The sequence below is a fragment of the Bubalus bubalis genome, chromosome 23 (assembly GCF_019923935.1).
Source record: "Bubalus bubalis isolate 160015118507 breed Murrah chromosome 23, NDDB_SH_1, whole genome shotgun sequence".
NCBI classification, from domain to species: Eukaryota; Metazoa; Chordata; class Mammalia; order Artiodactyla; family Bovidae; genus Bubalus; species Bubalus bubalis.
The window spans coordinates 51026342-51050381 of NC_059179.1; the positions used below are offsets into that span (position 1 = coordinate 51026342).

A 24040-nucleotide genomic window follows, 5' to 3' on the forward strand; every position below is an offset into this window, starting at 1 on the left:
TTAAATGACAGGGATTTTTCTTCTCACAGTCTGAGGCTGGAAGTCCAACATTAAGGAGTGAGCAGAGCTGGCTCCTCCCTGGCTTGCAGACTTCTTCCCGCGTCCTCACAGGTCGTCCCTCTGCGTGACTGTGTCCTGATCTCCTCTTCCTGTAAGGACACAGTAACACTGGAGAAGGGCCGTTCCATGACCATGTTTAACACCCATCTCCTCTTTAAACACCCTGTCTCCACGTAAGTCACGTCTGAGGTCCTGGGGTCAGGGCTCCAATCGGGGGACACAGCCCAACCCTCAACACCAGCCACATGCCCCGTCTCCTGCTCCCCCAGCTCAGATCACGGGCCAACCTGACCCTTGGTTTTTGTCGTTTTAGAATCCTACCATTCACATTTACAACTTATTTAGTTTTCCTTGTATAAAAAAAGTTTCATACTCTATGGTCTCCTGGAATTTGCTTTTTTTTCCACCAAAAGCTGTTTCTAAGACCTGTTTTCATTGTGTGCAGCCAGTGCTGGCTCATTTCATGGCTTTCTCCTGTCTTGGCCTTTGGGGTCCTTTCCAGGTTTTGCTAAAGTGGGGGAGGCTGCTGTGAATATCTCCACCCACCTATCCTGACGCATCTCTGTTTGTGAGATTCCAGAGGGGAATGTGGGGTGACTGTACGTGGGAGTCCAGCCGACACAGGAGAGCCGGTGCCTTCCCACATGCCCCAGGGGCTGACAGACACCCTGACGGCAGAATGAGCCACAGGCACGAACACGGGGGCTTCCTGACCTCTTCATTTTTGCCAACTGAGTGAGGGTGAAGTGGTGTCTCATTTGGATAAAACTGTGTTTCCCTGCTCGCTGGTGAACTGGAGCATCTTTGTATAACCTAAAAAATAAATTCTTTGATAAGTACACACGGCTGTATTCGTTTGTTTGTCTCATGTAGTGTTGGCTGCTCTGGGTCTTTGCTGATGCACGAGGGCCTCCTCTAGTGCAGAGTAGGGGCTCCTCTCTAGTTGCGAGGCCAAGCTTCTTATCGCAGCGGCTCCTTATGTCACAGAGCACAGGCTCTGGGTGCATGGCTCAGTGGTTGCGGCACACAAGCTCACTGCTTGCAGCTTGCTGGCTCTAGGGCTCAGGAGTTGCAGTGAATGGGTTCAGCTGCTCCGAGGTATGTGGAATCATCCCCCATCAGGGACAGAACCTGTGCCCCCCGCACTGGCAGGTGGATTATCCACAAGGGCTTCCCTTGTGGATCAGCTGGTAAAGAATCTGCCTGCAATGTGGGAGACCTGGGTTCGATCCCTGAGTTGGGAAGATCCCCTGGAGAAGGGAAAGGCTACCCACTCCAGCATTCTGGCCTGGAGAATGCCATGGACTGTATAGTCCATGGGGTCCCAAAGAGTCGGACACGACTGAGCGACTTGCAGTTTGTGCACTTATCCACTGTGCCATCAAGTCCTCTTTTTATGTCTTTATTGGCCGTTTTTCCCTCTACTGGGAGTTGTTGGTTCATATATTTTGCCTGTTAATCTAAATGTAAGTATCTTAATCTTTTAAAAATTTCATTATAATTCTTTATGTATTCTGCATATATATTAGATTATATATTGTGGAACTAATTTTATTTGATATAAGAATTGGTAATATCTTCTCCTGTTTGAAGCTCAATTTTGAATTTTCCTCACGGTGTCTTTTAGACAAACGAGTACTTTTAATGTAGTGAATTTATCAACATTTTTTTTATGGTTACTGCTTTTATATACTGTTTCAGAAATCCTTTCTGAGCCTAAGAACAAAATTCACCCATATTTTCCTTTAAGAATAATACAAAATAAACTCTAGTATTGACATACAGCATGCACGTGGAAAATTTCCCTCATTCCGGTGTTCGTGGAAGGGTTGGTCTGAATGACCTCGCCTGCTATGACCACAGCAGAAACCCAAAGCCATCTTTTGTTAAAACCCATGTGAAACTCTTCACAGCTCTAGTACTGATGCTTTCGGTCGCCTGCTCAGCGTCCAGTCAGCCCTTTCCTCGCGTCTGACGGGTGCTGAGCTAGCTCTGTGATGGGTCAGCAGGCCGGGTTGAACTACTCCAGAATTCCTTTTCCGGCAGGTTTCCTAACTTGGCTCTTGGCATGAGATTCGGGAGGTAGTACGGGGGCATGAGTCGGACATGACTCAACGACTGAACAGCAGCAACCAGGAGCACGAGGCAGCAGCTGGACTGTTCTGACACTTGGAGCGTCAGGGCAGGGGCCCAGGTGCGGCTGCGGCCGCACACTATGCCCTTTCTCTGCCGGCTCACCTCCCTGGCGGGAGGCAGGTGTGCGGCTGATTCGCCTCTCAAGTCATCCTTTTGCTTCTCCAGCTCCTGGGCCAGAAGTGTGTGCAGTTTCCTGACATGGGTGCCAACTTCTGCAGGACACCCAGGCTTCGCGTCCCTCCTCGTGAGTTCCAGCTTGGGCTCGCTGGTCCCCGCTCCGGCTCCACCTTCCCTTCCTAACTACCTGCTCCGCACACTTGAGGCCGCAGCGTCAGGCAGAGGGGCGGCAGCTTACAGAGACCCTCCGAACAGCCCCACGACTGCAGAGGTTAGCTCCCTTAATGACGTCACCCCCGGCGGCCCTGCGCCTGGCGGACACAGGTACCAGGCGCGCAGACCTTAGGGGCGGAGGCCCAGCCCCAAGACAAACCCTCATGGGCTTCATTTCCCTCCTGGTGACGGGTCTAGGTGTCCGAAGCCATTCCAGGCGGATCTTAGGGACCGTTCCTGAGGTGGGGGAGGGGGACACGGGGGGAGGAGCTCACTTGTCCCCCTGGGAGCTGAGAGTCGGGCTGATGTCTGCGGTCGGGGCCGCCATCCTGTGACCCCAGGAAGAAGGACGTCTGCCTGCTGCAGGCGGGGAGGTAAAGAGCAGGGAGGGCGTCCACGCTCTGGACGCCCAGGGCTCCACCTGGAAAGCGAGCCTTTTCGTGCGTGCGATCAGCGGCTCCCCGCGGCCCCTTCCCTCCCGCAGCAGGACGCTCTGGGCCTCGGCGCACTTGTCCCCATTGTCGGGAACACTCCACCTCCGTCCGTGTGACCGACCGCCCAGCAGAGCAGGGCGCAGGCGGCGGGAGCGGCGGAATCCTTCCGCCCAGACCCGCGCCCGCGCGCAGGCGCAGTACCGTCCCCAAGCGCCCTCCGCGCGGTTTGGAGCCCGCGGGCCGCCGTACGTTCGGACGTGTCCTTGGAGACTGCGTGAGCCCTCCGCCTCCGTACCGTACCGCCGCGTCTCCATGGCGACCGCGTGCGCCCGCCGCCTCCATTGTTCCGCTGGGCCCTCCGCACCCCCAGCGGGCGGGTGAGCACGGGCTGTGGGCCGGCACGGGGACCCATCGGGAGAGGCTGGGGGCCCCGGGTGATGGGTGGTGGGGCGCACTGGAGACTCTGGGGCACCGCGCGCTTGCGGGGCCCGGAGCGCCGTCTCCCTGCCCTCGCGCGGCCCGCCCTGCCCGGGCGGGGACCCATTGGGAGAGGCTAGGGGCGCTGGGTGATGAGAAGTGGGGCCCAGAGCGCGGCCCGCGCTGTGGGGACGCGGCCTCCCAGCCCCTGCGCGGCCCGCCCCGCCCGCTCGTGGTCCTGAGACTTTCTCCTGGTTCAGAGGTTTCCGGAGGTTGCAGCTTGCACTCCCCCGAGTCACAGAAAAGGGCCCAGGGGGCGGGGGCCTCGCACTCCCCGCCCCTGAAATGGAGGGACAGACACACAGCAGACCCGTGAGCTGGCAACACCCCCGCTGAGCGAAACTCTGATGGGAAGGACCCAGACCTGCAAATAAGAAAGGATGAGCTCAGGGCCCCCTCCGCACTCAGGGGAGGGAGATGCCAGCTTGTGGATTTAGAACCGTTCTGATTCGGTTTCATCCCTCGAGATGCCATTCCTCCTTTGCATTTTCCAGATATTAAAAGTTAAGTCTGGAACTCCGCGGTGCAGAGGGAGGAGCGGAGCAGTTTAATCTGAATCTTCTTGCAGTCCAGTTTGTTTTATCAAAGTCCATTTTATGATGCTGTTTATTAGACGCGCAGGTTTTTGTAAGCTAGCGCAGTCATTGCGGCCTGCCAAGCCGCCGGAAGATGTGATTGTGCCGTGTACCCATTGTTGATGTGTCTCCCCTCCCCGCCCCCTGTCTGCAGGTGACTCCACACCCAGGAGGATGCGCGGTGGTCCCCAGAGGAGTGCTTCCTCCCGGCGGACTGATGGAGGGGAGCGGTTCCCTCTCGGTTCCCTGCGGGGCTGGTGACCGGGAGAGCCAGGCTGGGAGCAAGCCTGCTTCCGCCTCCAGAGACGTTCACCAGGGGGTCATCTTCTCCTCCTCAGCGATTTTAGACTTGAGTCAAAGTGGTCTTCACCATTTTGGGGAGATCTTTAAAGTCCCCAACCTCAAAGTAAGTGAGTCAGCCTCCGGGCTTCGTACACTCATGCCATGTAGATGTAAATGAAGACGTTGCTCACTTGTAGATTTCTTTTTAGAAATTATAGAATGAGGTGGATTGGAAGAGGGTTAGCTTGGGGTTTCATGTGCTGCTCACTGCAAAATGAGAAATTCCAGCAGGGGACCAGCCAGACGCTAATGTCCTCTCCTCGGAAACATCTTAAGTGAAATGCCCGTGGTGGGTGGAAAATGTTGCTGAAAACACGCTTGGTCTCTTAATCAAAACTCATCCCCCTGAGAGCCTTCCCTGTGGTCCAGTGCTTAAGCCTTAGCCTTCCAGTGCAGGGGGTGTGGGTCTGATCCCCGGTCGGAAGCTAAGATTCCACATGTCTCTCAGACAAAAAACCAAAACAAAAAACAGAAGCAGTGTTGTAACAAAAACAATAAAGAGTTAAAAAATGGTCATATAAAAAAAAATCTAAAAAAACAAAAACCACAATTCCCCTTAAAAACTTCAGTAAAACTTTCTCACCCCACAGCCCTGCCCAGGTCGAGTGCTTGACTCTGTTGTGGGTCTGGTGTCTTCATGGGATCGGGCCCTCGCCTACTTGAGATCCAGCAGGGCTGTCTTCTCCAGCGAGTTCTACAACAGAGTTCCCTCTGCCCAGCTTGACGGAGACTGTCCAGGGTCAGCAGTTCTCTCAGTGCCCAGTAGTCAGGCGGCTTCCTTGAACCTCACCTTGTCTTCACGGTTTATCAGGAGGATTAAATGATCAGCATATAAAGCAATGTCCACACAGGACACACACCCACGTGTTGCACTGTTAGCCTGCCGACTGACAGTTTTCAGTGCTTTTATTAGGTTGGCCAAAAAGCTTCTTCGATGTTTAAGTAAAAGTAAAAGACAGTTTTCATTTTCACCAAGAACTTTATTGAACTGTGTATTCGTTGTTTTGTTCCATTACTTTCTGCCATTTCCCAGGCAACTTCATAATTCCATCTTCCCAAAGCTTGTTAGCTTTTTGAGCAAAGAACTGTTCTGAGTGCCTTTTACAGTCTTCCAGGGAATTGAAATTTTTCCATTAAGAGAATTTTGTAAAGACTGAAACGAGTGAACATCTGGAAGTGCAGCGTCTGCTGGATACAGAGGATGAATCAGAACTTCCCTGCCAAGCTGTAACAGTGTCTGCCTGGTCACCAAAGAAGCATTCAGTCTTGCATTATCTTGATGGGAGGTTTTTTTCTCTGTTGACTAATTCCAGACATTTTTCGTGGCGTGCTGCCCTCAGTTGGTCTCACTGGGAGCAGTACTTGTTGGACCTAATCGTGTGGTTTTCCAGAAGGAGCTCAGAGGATTCCCTGCCAACCCCACCCCTACATCACCTCACCTTTGCATGAAGACCAGCCTTTGGTGTGGTTGGTGGTGGTTTATTTCACTTGCCTTATGATCTCTTCTGTTCCACACTTTTGTACAGTATTCATTTTTCCTTGCCTGATGTTTTAAAAATGGAACATTTTTGTTACGTTTAAGTAGAGAATCACATGTGGAAATAAGGTACAGAAGGTTTTTTTTGCTAAACTTAAGTGGAATCCAAATATCACAGCTGGTGCAAATGATTTTCAATGCCTGCTTGGAACATTTTGAGTATGTCCACTACCTCCCGTGTGGAGTAAGCTTGATTGTTCTCAATGTCTCAATTTGATGGCTTTCAACTTCAAGTAGTCTACTGAGCCATGGAGCATCGTCCAGTGAGAAATCTCCAGCATAAAACTTCACAAACCACTTTTGACACTTTTGATCGGTCACAGCACCTTCTCCATACATGACGCAAGTCTTTTTTTTGCATTTCAGTCTCATTCTTACCTTTCTCAAAATAATAAAACTTCTGTGTGCACATGCTCAGTGAATAAGATGCTGAAAATGTTGTTTTTTCTTCCATCTTCAGTATTTAAATGGCTGCACAAAAATTCACCAGTTTTGATCAGTTTTTTTAAAAAGTGTATACGGATATGACAGCTATCACAATGCAACAAAACTGTTTCCAGTGACGTTAAAGACGAGGGCTACTGGAACCATCGTATGCAAAGGAACGAAGGGACTTCTTGGCCACCCCATACGTGCAGCTGTGTGCTTAGACTCTGAGTGGCTGCTTGCTTTCCTAACCCTGGTTGTGTTTCACACCCTTCTTTTGCTGTCAGGCCAGCACTGGTCTTGCTGTTTCCTTAGCACTGCCCTCCACGAGTGGCGTACTGTGTCTTCCTATAATACACCACTTTAATGAAGCAAACGCTCTCAGTTCTGAACAAGGAGCCCAGCAGTGTAGAAACTCATGGTGCCTTCACACGTAAAAGAAGGAGGAAGCCTTCTTTAGTCGGAATGAAGGGACTTTATTTGTGCCCCTCAGAATACAGAGGTGTCAACCTTATCACTGTGGCAACAAGTCCCCAAGCGAGGTGACCACTCCGAGCTGTGGCCCCTCAGTGGTCACGGGTGCGTTTTGCAGCCACAGCAACACCCTCCAGGGTCTCCAGTCAGGGGACACAAACCCCTCCCCAGCCTCCCCGTCCTCAAGAGGCCTCATGGAACCCGGCCCCGGGGGCCGAGGCGGGGGCCGGCGTGGCGTGTCTCTGCCATCTCCTCTTCTGGTGTTGACAAGGACCCACAGCTTCAGTGCTGAGCCTGGGAGACAGAGCGCCTAAAGCTGCCCGGGGGCTGGGCCGGGAGGGGCCCGGAGCGACGGCGTCCACAACCGGAGTCCGGTCACCACGAGTTCCCCTGGCCACGGGGAGCGATGCAGCCGCATCTGAGCTGACTCGGGATTGTGTTTTCAGCATGTCTGTGGTTTCTCGCCGGCGTGTCTCAAGCATCTGCCGTGCGCTTGACGGACTTGGAAGGTGGCGTTGGTGGCAGAGCTGGGAGCCGAGACCCTGGTGGTGGAGGAGCGCCTGCCATGTGCCCTGGGCTGTAACGGCGTGGCAGCGCCACACCAACCCCGTTCCCCATGGGCGTGCACCCCATCACAGGCCAGGCCCGGAGCACAGGGGGCTCAGGAACCTGCTCCAAGGCCCACGGCTCACGGGTTTTTCGAAATTGAGATTTGAACCCAGGGAGCCTGGTTTCCCAGCCAGTGTCCTTAAGTTCTCCACTCTGCTGCCCTGGTAAATAGAAATGTATAGATGCATATATGTGTGGCTCAGGAAGATCCCCTGGAGACGGGAATGACAGCCCACTCCAGTATCCTTGCCCGGAGAATCCCATGGACAGAGGAGCCTAGTGGGCTGCAGTCCATGGGGTTGCAGAGTCGGACACGACTGAGCGACGGAGACTTTCACGTGTGTGAGGGCGCGCAGCAGCAGTGGGAGAGGGTGCTTCTGGGTCTCCCTCAACCCGGTGGCCCTGACGGCAGTATCTCACTGGCACACACCGCGCAGTGCGCAATGGTCAGCATGCACGTGTCTCGTCCTCCCCTGCTGTGCTGCCCTGCCTGGCTTATGGTGGTGGCCTAAGGGTCCACTGGGCAGAGGTCAGACTTCCTGACGTGACCGTTACCAGCTCACTGTGTGTGGCCGTTTTCACCACCAGGAACTGAACCTGCGTGCCCTGCGTTCAGAGCAGATGCCTAACCACCAGACCACCAGGGAAGCCCCCAGGCTGCGACTTTCTGCTGCGGGTGTTTCCCGTTTCAGTGATTTCAGGGGAAACATTCGGGTTTTCTTTTAACTCGCCATGTGTGATTGCTGGCACCAGTGGAAATGTTTTGAGGATATGTCATGTTTTAGAATTTAGTCGGCTGACAAAACATTCTTCTTTTCCCCCCGGAAGCAATTGCACCTTCAGCGAAATGCCCTGTGCACGATTCCTAAAGACTTCTTCCAGCTGCTGCCCAACCTTTCATGGCTGGACCTGCGATTCAACAGAATCACCGCGCTGCCCTCTGGGATTGGCTGTCACAAGTGAGTAGTGTGTTTGTCTGGCCAGGTGAGGAGGTCATCGTCTCTTTAAATGCCTGTCTTTGGCTGCCTCGCTCTCTCCCACTCCTCCCGTGAGTTTCAACTTTAGAACAGAAGAGTGTAGTGGGGTCTTCAAGGCCGTTGAGAGGTGTGGCGGCTGCAGGTACCAAAGCACATGTGGCGTGGTTGGTTTAGTCGCTGAGCTGTGCCCGACTCTGCGATCCCATGGACCATAGCTCACCAGGCTCCTCCGTCCATGGGAGTCTCCAGGCAAGAATGCTGGAGTGGGTGGCTGTTCCCTTCTCCAGGGGATCTTCCTGACCCAGGGATTGAACCCAGGTCTCCTGCACTGCAGGCAGATTCTCTACCGACTGAGCTATGCGAGGGAAGCCCCGAAGCACATACATGATTATCACTTAGGACGCTTAGTGCCTTGGAACACGCCGGCACCAAGCGCCTCTGCCGGAGGGTGCACGCGGCTTTCCCCACAAGCAGGTTCCATCTCTGCCTCCCATGAGAAATATTAATACTTCTGATGCATGCAGACCAGCGGCTTCACTCCCGAGGGCCCGTGTGTCACTGCACTGGCTGCTGGTAGACAGGGAGACGCTCTTCCCATCTGGGGAAGACCAGAAGCCCTGGGGCATGCTCTGCACTGTCCTGCTGAGTGCCTGCTACCCAGGTGCCAGGCGTCTCCTAGCATCCCCCTTCTAGAACCGAGGCCAGACCGCCTGCCCCCCTGAGCCCCCCAGAGGCACATGCTTCTCTCAGGCGCCTTGGCCCCAGGCCCAGTGCTTCTATGGCAGCTCTTGACCTTTAGGAAACCTCATGATGTGAATTTCAGACCCTCCTGCACTGTCAGTGTGTCCGTGGCAGAGGGGACATCAACTGCAAGGGCGCTGAGGTGGGCCTGTCCCTGGGGACAGAGCAGAGGAGGGGAGGCGGCAGGCAGTGCCCGGAAAGGGAGTCGCTGAGCTTGTAGGACAATTGCTAGTTTGAATTTCATCACGGGAGAGACAGGAAGTCACAGAGGTTTGCAGGGAGGGGCAGTCCAGAGGCCCTGCAGCTGTCCACGCGGGACAGCCAATGGCATTCAGGTCGGATAGAGGGTGTGGGAGGGAGAGGGGGGTCCGAGGGTGACCCCCTTCCTACAGGAGTCATCGCAGCCCCCGTGAAACACAGAGCAGGGGCTGCAGAAGGCCCTTCAGGTGCCTGGACAGTTGCACACTGGTTTTAAAAGTATTTCACAGAAGTGAGTGTTGTGTTGCGTGTAACAGGAGAGAAAGGCCCCCACGAGTTGCCCGGGCCTGCTGCAGCTGTGCAGGAAGCAGGTCCCTGCTGTTGGCAGTGGGTGTCTTGGGCACCCAGGGTGGGCACCCAGGGCGGGGCACCCAGAGTGGGGCACCCAGGCCGTCTCCCTGAGCTCCTGGGTCTGCCAGGGGTTGTGCCCCTGGGCCTGGAGCAGTGTGACAAGCGGCTCTGCCCACTGCACTTTCTCTCGGTCCCCCTCCAGCGTGGCCAGTGGCCTCAGCGTCCCCGAGCGCCTGTCGGGGTGGTTTTCGGAAGCTCCGCTCATCACAGGGCCCTTGGCCACTGTGTTGAGACCAGTTTCGTGCTCTTGGCCCACCGCTGACTTAGCAGTGGCATTCGGGTCTGGAGAGTAAGTGCTCCTCAGAGAGTAAAAATAAACCAGTGCTGCTTCTTGTAAGCCCTGTTCTTCCTTCTGAAACAAATACACGGCCTCAAACTTGAGAATTCTTTGATTTTGCCACTGAAATCCAGCTGCTGAATGTTGTCTAAGATATAATTTTGCCTGTGGTTTATAACCCGTTATGTCATTAAAATTAGATCAGCATGCTGAATGAAGAGCCGAAAACATGTTCATTAGAAATTTTAAGTAATTATGGGCTTATTAAAAGCCTTAAACTTTCCAAAAAGCCTAATCAAAAGAACACCAGCGTTAACGTTCTCCCTGTCCGTGTCGTGGCTGTGTGAGCCGCTAGCAGGGAGAGATTTAAAGTGTCCAGCAGTGTATGTGATGGGGCGAGCCGGTGTTTGGCAGCATCTGGAGATCCTGAGGTTGTCACGCTTGGGGAGGGGTGGGGTGAGACTGGGATGCCCCTACCCTCTGGGCAGGGGACGGGCCTCACAAAGAGCTGCCTGGTCCGGCGGCCGCAGCGCTGAGGCTGAGCCCGACCAGCTGCCAGGTGGCAAGGCTGCTGGCTGTCGGAGAAGAGCGTGGGGGGAACGTGTGCACATGTGTGTGGATGCCACCCTGCAGAGACAAGACAGGTGAAGAAATGTGATGCTCATTCGACTTCCTGCTTGCTAAATTATATATTTTTTGTCTTGTTTTGAAGGCATTTGAAAACTTTGCTTTTAGAAAGAAATCCCATCAGAATGTTACCTGTGGAGCTGGGTAAGTGTTAACAAACAATGAAATGAAAGATGGGTTAAAGTGCAGCCTTCTGCAGCCACCAGAACATGCAGTGGACACACAGGCCTGCCCCCGCATGGGGGACGCAGCTGACACCCTCTGCCCTATCCCTCTGGGCGCCGAGATGATGGGGCTCACAGGGCTGCCACTGCCACGCTGACATCCTGCCTGTGCACACGTGTGTGAGCACTGGGGACGCAGGACCCTCCGGTGCTCAGGGAGGGCAGCACCGGGGCTCTGTGGGCCCAGGTGCCCTCCCAGTCCAGCTGCCCCTCCCCTCAGCCAGCAGGGTCTCTGTTCACCATCTTTGCTTGCCTTGAGATCTTTCCCACTCACCACCCCTGCCCAGTACGTGTTTAAAGGGCCTTCCTTTCAGACTCCTGCTAAGCTTCTGCATTTGCCTCGTCCCATGTGTATGCTTGGTGACCTGGCATCTGGGGCTCAGCACAGCGTCCCGGAGGTTTATCCATGTGGGCGTGGATGCCTGGAGTGTGTTCATCTCTGTTCACTTTCCATGTGAAGGGTTCTTCCTCCTGCCTGGGGTCCCGGGCACCTCCTGGGACGCCCTCCTGCCGGGCGCCTCCTGCCTGGGCTCCGTGCCTCCTGCCTGGGCTCCTGGGTCCCTCCTGCCCGGACTCCTGGGTCCCTCCTGCCCGGGCTCCGTGCCTCCTGCCCAGGCTCCCAGGCCTCGTGCCTCCTGCCTGGGCTTCCGGGCGCCTCCTGCCCGGGCTCCGTGCCTCCTGCCCGGGCTCCTGGGCCCCGTGCCTCCTGCCCGGGCTTCCGGGAGCCTCCTTCCCGGGCTTTGTGCCTCCTGCCCGGGCTCCCGGGCCCCTCCTGCCTGGGCTCCGTGCCTCCTGTCCAGGCTCCTGGGCCCCGTGCCTCCTGCCCGAGCTTCCGGGAGCCTCCTTCCCGGGCTTTGTGCCTCCTGCCCGGACTCCCGGGCCCCTCCTGCCTGGGCTCCGTGCCTCCTGTCCAGGCTCCTGGGCCCCGTGCCTCCTGCCCGGGCTTCCGGGAGCCTCCTGCCCGGGCTTTGTGCCTCCTGCATGGGCTCTGCCCTTCCTGCCTGGGCTCCGCCCCTCCTGCCCGGGCTCCGCCCCTCCTGCCCGGGCTCCGCCCCTCCTGCCCGGGCTCCCGGGCGCCTCCTGCATGGGCTCTGCCCTTCCTGCCCGGGCTCCGCCCCTCCTGCCCGGGCTCCGCCCCTCCTGCCCGGGCTCCGCCCCTCCTGCCCGGGCTCCCGGGCGCCTCCTGCCCGGGCTCCGCCCCTCCTGCCCGGGCTCCGCCCCTCCTGCCCGGGCTCCCGGGCGCCTCCTGCATGGGCTCTGCCCTTCCTGCCCGGGCTCCGCCCCTCCTGCCCGGGCTCCGCCCCTCCTGCCCGGGCTCCCGGGCGCCTCCTGCCCGGGCTCCGCCCCTCCTGCCCGGGCTCCGCGCCTCCTGCCAGCCTTGTGTGCTGTTGTCTCCATGCGTTTTGCTCCCAGGTGTGGACTGCATCCAGTGGACACTCTGTCTTATTTACGTTTCTCACATGGTCACCCTCTGCTGCTCTTCACTTTTTCTTGAAGTTTCGTCTTCCAAATGGGGCAACTTTGTTGGTGGGAAGGCCTTCTTTTGTGTTGCACTGAGTCTTATGGCAGAGGATTATCGTTACTGTTCAGTCACTACGTCGTGCCCAGCTCTTTGTGACCCCGTGGGCTGCAGCACACCAGGCTCCTCTGTCCTCCACTATCTCCTGGAGTTGGCTCAGATTCATGTCCTTTGAGTCAGTGATGCCATCCAACCATCCCATCCTCTGCCACCCCAGGTTTTCTAAAAGGTCATCTTTATTTTTCCTTCGTTGTTGAAGGATGTTTTAGCGGAGCGTGTGGGAAGCCAGATTGTGGGGACTGAGTACTTTGGAGACGTCTGTGTTGTTGTGTGGATTCCACCACCTGTTCAGAAGTTAACAGTTTTGATAGAGGTAACATTTTTTTTCTCTGGCTGCTCTAAGATTTTTCTTTTTTCATTTGACTTCCAGCAGTCTGTCTGTGGTACGTCTGGGTGTGGTTTTCTTTGTATTCGCGTTGCTCGGGGCTCACTGCGCTGCTTGACTCTGCTTGTCGATGCCTCTCGTCAGATTTGGGGGATTCTGGGGCCGTCATTGTTTCTCTGGGCGTCGTGTCCCCCGCATGCCTTTCCCTCGCATCCAGCTCCTGACGGTTATGTGTGCTTCTGTCTCAGATGCCTTGAGCGCCCCTTCCCCAGCTCCTGTCTCCCCTCTGTGCTCCACCGTGATGGATTCTCTGTTGGCCCGCCTTTGCGTCCATTGGTCCTGTCTTCTGCTGTATTCAGTTGACTGTTAAGCTCATCCGTTCTGCTCAGTGGTTCTCACGTACACTTGAGGTTGTGGGTGGGGTGGGGCTGGGAGGGGCAGATAATGACCAGTTCAGGTTTTAAATTGTTGCAGGCCAGTTCATGGTCTCTGTTTCTATGTGAGTCCATTCCGGAAGGCCTTCCTTTCATCTGGGGTCTTGAAGGACAGTTGGATGGACTCAGATGCTTGATCAGCAGGTTTTCTCCAGCACCTGGAGCCTGATGCTCACTGTCTTCTGCCACCATTGCTCTTGGCAAGAACTCAGCCAGCGACCTTGTGTTGTTCAGTCGGTCAGTCATGTCCAACTCTTTGCAATCCCATGGACTGCAGCACGCCAGGCTTCCCTGTCCTTCACTATCTCCCGGAGCTTGCTCAAACTCAAGTCCATTGAGTCGGTGATGCCATCCAACCATCTCATCCTCTGTCACTGTCTTCTCCTCCTTCCCTCAATCATTCTCAGCATCAGAGCCTTTTCCAATGAGTCAGTTCTTTGCATCCAGTGGCCAAAGTATTGGTGCCTCAGCTTCAGCATCAGTCCTTCCAATGAACACCCAGGACTGATCTCCTTTAGGATGGACTGGTTGGATCTCCTTGCATTCCAAGGGACTCTCAGGGGTCTTCTTCAGCACCACAGTTTGAAAGCATCAGTTCTTTGGTTCTGAGCCTTCTTTATGGTCCAACTCTCACATCCATACATGACTACTGGAAAAACCAGACCTTGTGGCTGGTTCCTTTACATAATGACTTGTTTCCAAGATTATTTTCTTGGTCTCCCAGGAATTGCACCGAGATGTCCTCAGTGTGAATCCCTTTGAGCGTTTTTTGAGAGTGTAGATTAACATCTGTCGTCGCCTCTGGGGGCTTTTTGGCCGTGATCTCCTTGGGTGACTCTTCTGCTCCTTTCTGCGTCTTTGCTCTCCTTACACACATGTTTGCACACCTGCCGTTGTTCCACAGTCTCTGGAGGTTCCGCTCTGGTTTTAACCCTTTCCCCGTCTGTGATCTTCGGATGGAGACTTTCTGCTCCTCCATCTTCAAGTTCGCTTACTGTTTCTGCTCCATCTCGTGCCTGCTGCTGAGTCCCTCCCGTAGATTTTCATCTCAGTCTTCGTAATTTTCAGCTCCAGGGCTTCCACTTGCTTCTTCTGTGTAGTCTGTACTTTTTATTGACATTTGCTGAGTCATTTCACTACGTTTTCCTTTAATCATTTAAACACAGGTTGTTGTTGTTTTCATTTCTTTAAACACATTTAAAATGACTGTTTTGAAGTTTCTGTGTGCTAAATCCGGCACCTGGACCAACTGGAAGACAGTCTCTGCCGCCTGTGTGTTTCCTGAGTATACGTCCCATTCTCCTCCTGCTCCTCCTCTTCTGAATGACCTGTAGTTTTTGTTGTTGTTGAAAATAGGTCTTTGAGATAGCACACGACAGATCTTTGTATTTTGGTTTTCACCAGAGGGCTGCGGTTGCCGCTTCCATTTCCGTATTTAATTTTATCACCTCCATGGTCTTCATCCGCAGAACCCCTCTCCTCTGCAGAGATTTTTTTTTTTGCAAGCGGATCCCAGACATCTGTCATGACCTTTCGCCCCAGATCCTGGGGCGTGTTGGGGGCCGGGCTGCCCCGACGGGCGGTTCCAACGCTTGGCGGGGCTGACGGCTCTGCTCTCCCGCAGGGGGCGTGACCACCCTGAAGGCCCTGAGTCTGCGGCACTGCCCCCTGGAGTTCCCGCCGCCGCTCGTGGTGCAGAGGGGGCTGGTGGCCATCCTGACCTTCCTGCAGATCTGCGCGGCCGACCACGCGGCCCCCCACGACGGCTTCCCTCGAGGTGGGTGGCGCGATTGTTAGGGCACGCTGGCGCCAGTGCTCTGTAACACCAGGTCCCCAGGGAGTCACACGGGGTAAAGGTGCCTGGCATGTCCCCTGCCAGACTCGCACAGACCTCCGTGCTCTCTCAGAGCCGCACGTCTTCCTGGTTCTGCGTGCATGGGGTTGCACCCTCGGTGCCTGTCACTGAGCTTATTGAAGGTGGGTTTGGGTAAAAGCCCACTGGAGTGGTTCAAACAAAGCCGTCCTCACCTGCAAGCCCCCACGAGGTGACCACCCCGGGAGTCACTTAAAAATACACCAAGCGACCAGTCGGAATAGTGGTCTGCATTGTCCTGAGTTAGTTGTTTTCGTGCCACATGGGGTGACAGTCAGCATCCGTCTACAGTGTTTCCATTTGGCCCTTTTGCTTGACTTTAAGGACTGCCTCTGCCAGCAGCTCTCCTCCCCTGTTTGGTGTTGTGCCGGGTCCAGTTTGTCTCCGATGCTGAGTCAATTGTCCACAAGCAAATTGGACACATATGCTCATTTCTCGTCACTTCTTAATACTTTTTAAAGCATGTCTTTGCCCATTTTGAAAACTGTTTTTCTTTAAAAAAACAAAAAACGCACCAGCCCCCAGCATGTAGTGGTCGGGACCAGGCCGTCCCGGGCTCACACGAGCTGCACCTGGTGCAGCCACGGTGCGCCCCCTCGTGCGCCCTCGGGTTCCCGCGGGAGGAGACCCGGGCCAGGGTTCCGAAGGGCAGGTGCCATCATGCTAACCTGTGAGTCCAGGTGTCCACCCGCCCACACTCCACAGTCTCCCCCGAACACGGAGAGCGGCCTCCGCTTCAAGAAACAAAGTTGTGACCACTGATGCTGAACGTATTGTTTAGGATTTAACATTTTATTGTGTAGTTAAAACTCATTATCTTTCGGTCCCATTGTATTTTTTATTTATATTTTTACAAAGAGGGCTGTGTTGGTTCTAACATAATAGATACATGATCGACTGGGGTAAAGGGTAGAAAATGGTAAATCAATTAGGCCGAAAAGCTGAAGATGAATTTGCCTTGTACCAGAAGGTAACGTGGACGGACTAAGCTGTCTCAATGTGTTGAAGAATGCCAGGGGCCACTGGGTCTGGGGAGTGTGCTGCAGGCTGAGGCTGGGCTTGGTGGGTGAGCCTGGGGCAGGCCTGGGCCCCCTGTCTGTCTGTCAGTCAGCACATCGAGTCCTGCCCCGCCAGAGGCCATGTGAGGCCAGATGACCCCCGTCTGCGGGGTGCTGTGGCCCTAACACCCGATGAAGGCTCTGGTGCACCTCAGGATGAGTGTGTTTGGGGCCAGTTTTCTCACTTGAGTTTCCTAGAGATCAAAGTGTCTAAAGTCAGCAAAAGTGTTGCAATAAAAAATGACAGGTGTGTGGGCTGAGCATCAGTTAGAAGCAGACACTAGAAGGTCTAGATGGGGAAGATGTCTTCATTTATATGGACTTATGTGCAGTGTGAGGGCCTGGGGCACAGGGACCGCCCCAGCCCACTCTACACAGGGAGCCCCCCTGCCTTCTCTGTGCAGGGACCACCCCCAGCCCTCTCTGTGCAGGGAGAGGGCTCCAGGCTGTGTGTGTCTCGGGCATGGAAGTGCAATCTACTAAAATGGCCTTTGGTTCGCTGTCCATTTCCCCAGTTAAAAAGATGACCATAAGGGATCTGCCACAGCCCCTGTTGGACCTATCCGAAGAGCACGTGCCTAACAAAGAAACCATTCATTCTCAGGAGCCAAAGGGAAGCATGGTAACAGAAAAGGCAGACTTTTTCCCACCTGTTGAAACACTAGACCCGCACGAGCCCAGGAGGTCCCCCGAGCCCCCGGAGGACTGGCCGAGCGAGGAGGAGATCCAGCGGTTCTGGAAGCTGCGGCAGGAGATCGTGGAGAACGAGCGGGCAGGGGCGCTGGGGAACCAGCTGCTGCCAGCAGAGCTGCCCCCAAGCCTCAGGGCCGCGCTGAGCTCCAGAGGGAAACCGCTCCCCCGCCCAAGGCCCCTCTGCAGGTGAGGGTGGGAGGAGATGCTGGACGCAGTCCCCGCAGGTCATCACGGTATTCTGCAAGGCCCTGTTATGATGTCAGGGGGACGTGTGTCCACGTCACCCTCCCGAGACGTGGCAGGTGCCAGCCCCAGTTTAGGGTTCAAGTTACCCAGATGGGGGCAGCCAGGGAACCAGGCTCAGAGCAAGAGGTCATAGGAGAGAAAAACTCACGCCGTGCACATGTGCATGGTGTGTGTGTGTGTGCATGTGTGTGTGTGCATGGTGTGCATGTGCATGGTGTGTATGTGCACATGGTGTGTGTGTGTGTGGTGTGTGTGTGCATGGTGTGTGCGCACATGGTGTGTGTGTGCGTGCGTGGTGTGTGTGTGCATGTGTGTGTGTGTGTGTGCGCATAGTGTGTGCGTGCATGGGCATGTGTGTGCGCGCATGGTGTGTGTGTTCATGGTGTGTGTGTGCATGGGTGTGTGTGGTGTGTGTGCATGGGTGTGTGTGTGTGCATGGTGTGTGTGTGCATGGGTGTGTGTGTGTGCACGTAGTGTGTGCATGGGTGTGTGTGTGTGCGCACGGTGTGCATGGTGTGTGTGTGTGCACGTGGTGTGTGCGTGTGCATGGTGTGTGTGTGTACGTGTGGTGTGTGTGTTCATGGTGTGCACACGTGTGTGGATGTGTGTGTGTACAGAGAGAACGTCACCCAGTAACATTGGCGAATACAGCTCATACATGGGCACGGGCGGTGATGTCACATCCAGGGCACAGGACGTGGTCCGCGGTCACTCGCCTGCGGCCCCGTGGACTGTGTGGATGAGTCTGTGGTGAAAGTCTGTGGCGAGGCTGTGAGCACAGGCCCATCTGAGGTGACATGGCTGGTCGCTGTTGGAAAACAGAAGAGCTTAGATCCACAAGAAAAGGGTGCACGTGTTCACTGCATTGTCGCTTCACCCGTTCTATAGGTTTGAGACTTTCTCAAAGGAAAGCATTGTTGGAGGGTCATCGCCGTGGGGAGGGTCACTGCCTGGCCGTGGCCCTGGGCTCACAGCACAGGGCTCCCCAGCAGAGGCCCTGATGACCTAGTTCATCTAGGTCCATGCCCACCTTTTCCCACAGCAGCACAGCCTCACCTGGTCCCAGGTGTCGTCCAGTCGTGACCTGGCCTGGGGAGGGGGTGGAGGCCCTGCCCACCAACCGTGACCATGGGGGCTTCCACAGGCAGCCGCCCGTGGCTCCTCGCTCACGCCCAGGGGCCGTCTCGGGCTGCGTGACACACTCGGCTAACGACCTCGTGTCATCATAGGATGAAGATACCCTCTTTCCAGGGCGTGCTACCCGAGCTGGACTCCACCCGGCAGGCCCTGGTCCGCACCAGCCAGCTAGGGGAGAGCAGGGGCCTGGTCCTCCAGGAACTGCGGGAGAGGCAGGCTCAGGAGCAGAGCAAGAGGTGAGGTTGGTGGGGGTGTGCCCGGGTCGGGGTGAAGTGGGGGGGCGCCAGGGTCAGGGGGGTGCCTGGGGTGAGGGGGCCCCCGGGGTCGGGTGGGGCTCACCGGCGTCGGGGGTGGCGGAGTGCCAGGGGTCTCGGCTTCGCTGGAAGCTGCCGTGCTGTTCCCTGTGGCTGGGCACAGCCCCTCGTCTACCGCCGGCCTGTGTCCCCCTCTGCTTCCTTATCCTCCCCCTGCTCCTCCCCGAGTCTGTCTCCTGTCCGTCACCAGCTCTAAGGAAAGTTGCTTAGAGCAGCGTGCTATCCGTGGGCTCATCCTGCCCCTACCCCGGGGTCCAGGCCGACTCAGTCGGCCTCGTGCGGGGTCACCTTGGTCCCGTCCTCACTGTCCGCCCTCTGCCCTCCAGCCCTGCCAACTGCCTGTCTCCACTGCACCCTGGGCCCCCAGAGACCGCCTAGCACAAACAGACTGCCTCCAGCATGCCCGGGTGCCCCCACCCTCTGCTTGGGTTTGGCTGGTGGGGGGGTCTGGCAGGAGAGGGAGAGGGAGGGCAGGGTCTGTCCATTCCCCCTCCACAAGGCTGCGGTGGGCACAGCCTCTCCTCCTAGCAGGGCCTGCTCTGCCCACGCGGTTCCTCCCCTGCCTTGTAAATTGTCTGAATAATCCTCCTGGAATCAGCCCACCTGAGTGTCTTCTCTCAGGACCCTCAGGGGCAGAAGGTTCGCAGAGCACATGTTCAGATGGGCCCGCATGCTGGTCCCGGCCCACATGTGCTTTTCTAGTGGGGTTCCGTCGCCTTCAGGGAAAGGCCGGTGCTGCCAGGCACTCAGACCCAGGCAGGGAACACGGCGTGCCTGCCCTGGGGCCTCGCACTCATGACTGACGGCACGGCTGAGCAAGGCGGTGTGGCCTGGGCTTTCCCGGGACACCCTCCCGTCTCCCGGGTGTCCATCCACCTGTGTGCCGCATGGAACTTGCAGCACCCCCCACTGTGCCCCTCAAGGTGTCCCCCGCCCCCTCCCCATCCAGGCAGGTCTGCAGGGGTGGCTGCCCACCGCCCCTCCCGAGCACCTTTGCCTCCGTCGCTCATGGCCCCACCCTCCAGCTCAGCTGGGCGCCAGGCCCGGGGCCCAAGAGGCAGGGCAGACGAAGGTCGGGCTCCGCGGGGCCCAGGATGCCACCTGCCCTCTCCAAGCAGCTCTGGAGTCAGAGGGCAAGTGGCAGCTCCCTCCTGGTTCTCTGCCGTGGGCCTGAGACCAGTCGGTGCCTCCAGGCCCAGCGTGGGGCCTCTCCAGTGGCCCAGCCTCCACATGGCCCCCGCCTATCTGTGCTCCTGCGGCTCCCCAGGACCTCGGTCTGTGCCTCTTAAGGAGTAGGTCCCTTGCAGCCCATTTCCTGAGAGGTGACAGAGGCCCCTGAGAGGTGACAGAGGCCCCTGAGAGGTGACAGAGGCCCCTGAGAGGTGGCAGAGGCCCCTGAGAGGTGACAGAGGCCCCTGAGAGGTGACAGAGGCCCCTGAGAGGTGGCAGAGGCCCCTGAGAGGTGACAGAGGCCCCTGAGAGGTGGCAGAGGCCCCTGAGAGGTGACAGAGGCCCCTGAGAGGTCGCAGAGGCCCCTGAGAGGTGGCAGAGGCCCCTGAGAGGTGACAGAGGCCCCTGAGAGGTGACAGAGGCCCCTGAGAGGTGGCAGAGGCCCCTGAGAGGTGGCAGAGGCCCCTGAGAGGTTGCAGAGGCCCCTGAGAGGTGACAGAGGCCCCTGAGAGGTGGCAGAGGTGACAGGCACCTGCAGTCGCAGTCACAGCTTCCTGTGGGCAGCAGCTTGGGGCTGGGGGTGGGCAGCCCCACAGGTGAGGAGGGCTCTGTGCAGGTGCAAAGTGGGCACCTGGCCCTCCCAGGAGGCATGGGAGGCAGTGCAAGGATAGCCAGCCTCTCACTGAGCCTGGGAATGAGCAGGCCGGTGAGGGGTCCCAAGAGGGCACAGTCCCCAGACGAGGGTGTGGGGCAGTGACACCCGCTCTGGGAGGACCCAGGCCTGAGCTGCAGGAGGAGTGAGGGGTGACTGAGCTGCACAAAAGGGGTCTGAGCACCCATAGGGAGCTCCTGGGAGGTGGGGCGGGGAGGTTGGGGGAGCTGCAGGGGGCGAAGTGCTCTGTTTGGAGCACCAGAGCCGGTGCCTCCCTCAGGCTGGAGCCCAAGACAGAGGCCTTGAAGGGCAGAGGCCAGGAGCCCAGAAGGGCCCAGCACCATGACCCTGAGGACGGAGGGGATCTAGCACCTCCCAGCGAGGGCCCGGGCCACGGGAACGATCTGGGGAGTCTAGGAGGACAGCAGCTTCTGGGCCCACAGCGGAGGACTCTGCCCGGAGAGGAGACAGAGAGCCAGGTCTGGGGGCTGGAAGGGTTTGCCAGAAGAGTCAGGACTTGGTTCAAACAGGCGAGTGGCTGCCTGGGCTGGAGAGCCGGTGCCCAGAGCCGGAGCCCGGCATGTGAAGCCCCCGGCCCGGCCATCCCAGGGCCGCGGCTGCGGCCCGGGTGGAGCTGGGCTAGCTGGGGACCTCCTGGGCGCGGTGCCCGGCACCGCGGAGGCAGCAAGCCCCAGGCATCATCCGGGGTTTGTGGTGCAGCGGGTTATGCACTGCCAACAGCCCAGCCGCAGGCGCCGGGTGGCAGAGACGGGGCTCGGGCTCCTGGCGAGACTCAGGCGTCCCCCTCCGGCCGCGTACAGACCCGTAATGCCTGAGGCCTTGGCTTTGGAGCTGGTGGCCCCAGCTGGGCCCTCCTGGAAAGGGCCCTGGTGCCTCAGGGGGCAGGGGCTGGCCAGGGCCGGGCTGGTCCCTGCCAGGAGGTCCAGACAGACTCAGAGGCGCCAAGCGCTGCCCAGGAGGCCTGGGTGTCCCCTGGTGTCTGACCTCTGAGGGGGGGCGCCTGGAGTGACGGGCTTTTGTGTGAAGCTCTAGAAGTGACCGTAGAAACGCTGGTGAGCTGAGAGCCGCTTTACCCACAGCACTCACGTTCTGCTGCCCGCCCCCCGGCACCCCCTCAGAGACAAGCGAGCGCTGCAGGAGTGGAGGGAGAGCACCCAGGTGATGAAGCGAAGGCAGGAGGAGCCCGAGAGCCTGCCAGCCCCACCCACGCGGAGGAACCCAGTACGTGGGGGAGGCCGCGGAGGGGAGGGGGTGCCCGCAGAGGAGCCCGGTACGTGGTGGGGTGGGGAGGGGGGCAACCCCTTGGAGGAACCCAGTATGTGGGGGGGAAGGGGTGCCCCCGCGGAGGGGAGGGAAGCAGTGGGGAGGGGGCGTCCGCGGAGGAGCCCCGGAGCCCGGTAGGCGGTGGGGAGGGGGCCGGGCTGCGTCCAGGAACCCGCGTAAAGGCGGCCTGCCTTGCAAAGCTGTCAGCTCGAGGTCCTGTCCCTCTGCCAGCGGTGACCTCATGCAGAAAACAGACCACCAGCTCGTCCACCCTGGCCCGGGCTCCGCCGGCAGCCCCGCTGCAGCCCCGCTGCCCGGCTTCCCAGGAGCTTCCTGTGGGCACTCAGACCACTTCCCTGAAGCTCATCCCTCACCTGCCTGCAGCTCAGGCCTGGGTCCTCCGGGAGTAGGCATCACTCCCCTGCAGCGTCCTCTGGGGGGCTGTGCCGTCCTGGGAACCCCCCACCGGCCTCCTCATTCCCAGGCCCAGTGAGGGCTGTCCTCGCCCCCCACCCCACCAGGTCCCTCCCACGGGCCATCCCGAGGCCTGGCCGGTCCTCTCTTGTGCTCCCCAAGTGGCTCTGTCCTGGCGTCCAGGCCTCATCACCGGCTCTGCTCAGGGCAGCCTTGTGTCTGCAGCTCCCCACCCCTGCATGTGAGACCCCAGTAATGAAGTCACTCTGCCCCTGCCCAGGGCCCCAGGGCCCCCCTACAGCCCATCTGCTCTGCCCAGGGCCCAGCCCCCCAGGTGTGTCATCAGAGCAGGGGTGGGGTTGGTGACCATCCCCCTCAACCTGCACAGGCTCCCGGCTCCAGGCAGCTGCTGGCCAAACTGTGCGGGCGCCCTGCCCCAGCAGACCGCCTGGGCCGGCCGTGCGGGACGCGCTGACCTGTTGTCCCTCTGGAGTCCCTTGGCTTCCCCTCCTCCCTTCCGCAGGCACTAGGCCCGCCTGGGTGCTGATCTGGCAGCAGAAGGGCCCCCGATCCTGGGCTCAGGGCCCCCAGGCTGGACTCCGGTCCGCAGTCCAGGCCACGGGCCACGAGACAGGCAGCAGACCTCCTCCCCTCCCCCGGGGCCCAGGAGGCCCATTTCCCTCCACCTGCAACCCCCGCCCCCCGCCCCCTGCAGCCTCTTCATGGCGATGAGGGCACCTCCTCCTACCCGGAGCACAGAGGGGATTGTCAAAGTGACCCCTAGAGACCAGGGCCCCACTGTGGGGCTGGGTTTAAGCGTCATTGTGGCCTTGGTGGCCATTGGATGGGGAGCCGCCACGAGTCACTTGTGCCTGAGTGCCCGCAACAGACCACGTACCGTCTGGACTGTGTGGTTAAACGCGCAGTTCAGGGGCACTCATCGCAGTCCCGGCGCTCTACAGGCGCCACCTCGTCCACCCTGCGGGTGGACGTCTTCCCAGACCGCAGCTCTGTCCCCGTGCGGCACTGGTTCCTCAGCCCCTGCCCCTCCCCACCCTCTGTCTGTGTCTGACTCCTGGGGCCCTGTGAGTGAGGGCAGCCTGCGTGTGCGCCAGGACAGTCATTTCACTGAGCAGCGCGTCCTCAAGGCTTGTGGGCATCGTGGCCTGTGTTGAAATCCCTTCCCCTTCGGGGCCGAGTAACGTTCTGTGTGTGTGGACGGGCACTCGGCTTCTCTGTTCATCCAACCACGGCCACTGAGTCGCTGCCGCCACGGGGCAGCCATGACCTAGGGCGTGGTATTTGCGCACTCCGGGCACGTGTTGCTGGAGCTCGCTGCCTTTTTGCATGCTTCCCTCCAGCTGGAAATGACTTCCGTGATGCTGTGCAAGAAGAAGCTTGTCCCATCCTGTATATTTTGTATTTTACCGAGACATACGGCATCTCGTCACTCCGTTACTAGGGTTCATAGCATAGGAACTGAAGAGTGTCTATAAACCTGGAGTAGCACTTTGCCTCCTGAGTTAAATGTAACGCCACTGTAACTAAAAATAGGAAAGTACAAGCGGAGGTGTTTTCATGGTCTAAAATACTATGATCCAAGTCAGAGGCGGGGAGATTGTGACGCACGTTTGTAACAAAAGGTTAATATCTAATATGCAAAGAGAAGCCACAAATAGATTTTTTAAAGAGTGCAGTAGACAAACAGGCAGAGGGCAGGACAGGCAGGTCGCAGGCGACGCCCGGGTGGCAGAAAACCCAAAGGAGATGCCCGCGTCTCGGCGCTCCAGCTGTGAACAGCGGCCAGCATGCTCAGTGGGCAGCCGAGAGAGACAGGGCCGCAGAGGGCCGGCTACAGGCCGCCCGCTTCCAGGAGCACGTCTGGGAGAGCTAAAGACACTAAATTCTTGGGAGCCTTCCGGGGGCCTGTCTCAGAGAAGTACAAGCAGTCGTGGGGCGGGCCTGTAGGTGGGGAGCGTGTTAGTGGCCCCCAGTGTCATCTGCAG

At 57.9% G+C, this 24040-nt stretch overlaps 2 protein-coding genes across 15 annotated transcripts in view; one reads left to right on the forward strand and one right to left on the reverse strand.

Moving 5' to 3' along the window:
• LOC112581656 lies at window positions 1–3302 on the reverse strand. Of its 5 annotated transcripts, XR_006548117.2 has the most exons (3): window positions 2948–3070; window positions 607–873; window positions 1–149 (listed from the first exon to the last, which is right to left on the reverse strand). XR_006548117.2 is itself a non-coding variant. In XM_025274475.3 (2 exons), the coding sequence occupies exons 1-2, from the start codon at window positions 3300–3302 to the stop codon at window positions 51–53; spliced, it is 600 nt and encodes a 199-aa protein (XP_025130260.3). In that variant the 3' UTR covers window positions 1–50. The 5 variants fall into 5 exon arrangements, 3 of the variants coding, with proteins under 3 accessions (XP_025130260.3, XP_025130261.3, XP_044791435.2); XM_025274475.3 differs by lacking the exon at window positions 607–873 and having other exon boundaries at window positions 2802–3302; XM_025274476.3 differs by lacking the exon at window positions 607–873 and having other exon boundaries at window positions 2948–3274.
• Window positions 2012–24040, forward strand: part of LRRC27 (leucine rich repeat containing 27) — a 26737-nt gene continuing 4708 nt past the window's right edge. The window contains exons 1-8 of one of the 10 annotated variants that reach the window (XM_045164216.1): window positions 2012–2584; window positions 4167–4418; window positions 8229–8359; window positions 10717–10775; window positions 14818–14970; window positions 16640–17003; window positions 18293–18436; window positions 21476–21627. In XM_045164216.1, the coding sequence (XP_045020151.1) occupies window positions 2276–2584; window positions 4167–4418; window positions 8229–8359; window positions 10717–10775; window positions 14818–14970; window positions 16640–17003; window positions 18293–18436; window positions 21476–21627 (1564 nt within the window). In that variant the 5' untranslated portion in view covers window positions 2012–2275. Of the gene's footprint in view, window positions 2638–3202; window positions 3338–4166; window positions 4419–8228; window positions 8360–10716; window positions 10776–14817; window positions 14971–16639; window positions 17004–18292; window positions 18437–21436; window positions 21628–24040 lie in introns of those variants that run through there. The other 9 variants (XM_045164215.1, XM_045164214.1, XM_045164219.1 and 6 more) reach the window with 9 other exon arrangements.

What these genes read in the sequence shown, in the direction of transcription:
- LOC112581656 (XM_025274475.3), bottom strand. Translation starts at nt 3,302, where the DNA reads ATGGAGGCGGCGGGCGCACGCGGTCGCCATGGAGACGCGGCGGTACGG. An exon ending in CTCAGCTCCCAGGGGGACAA is followed by an intron (nt 150 to 2,801) that starts GTGAGCTCCTCC and finishes GTGTCCTTACAG; the next exon opens with GAAGAGGAGATCAGGACACA.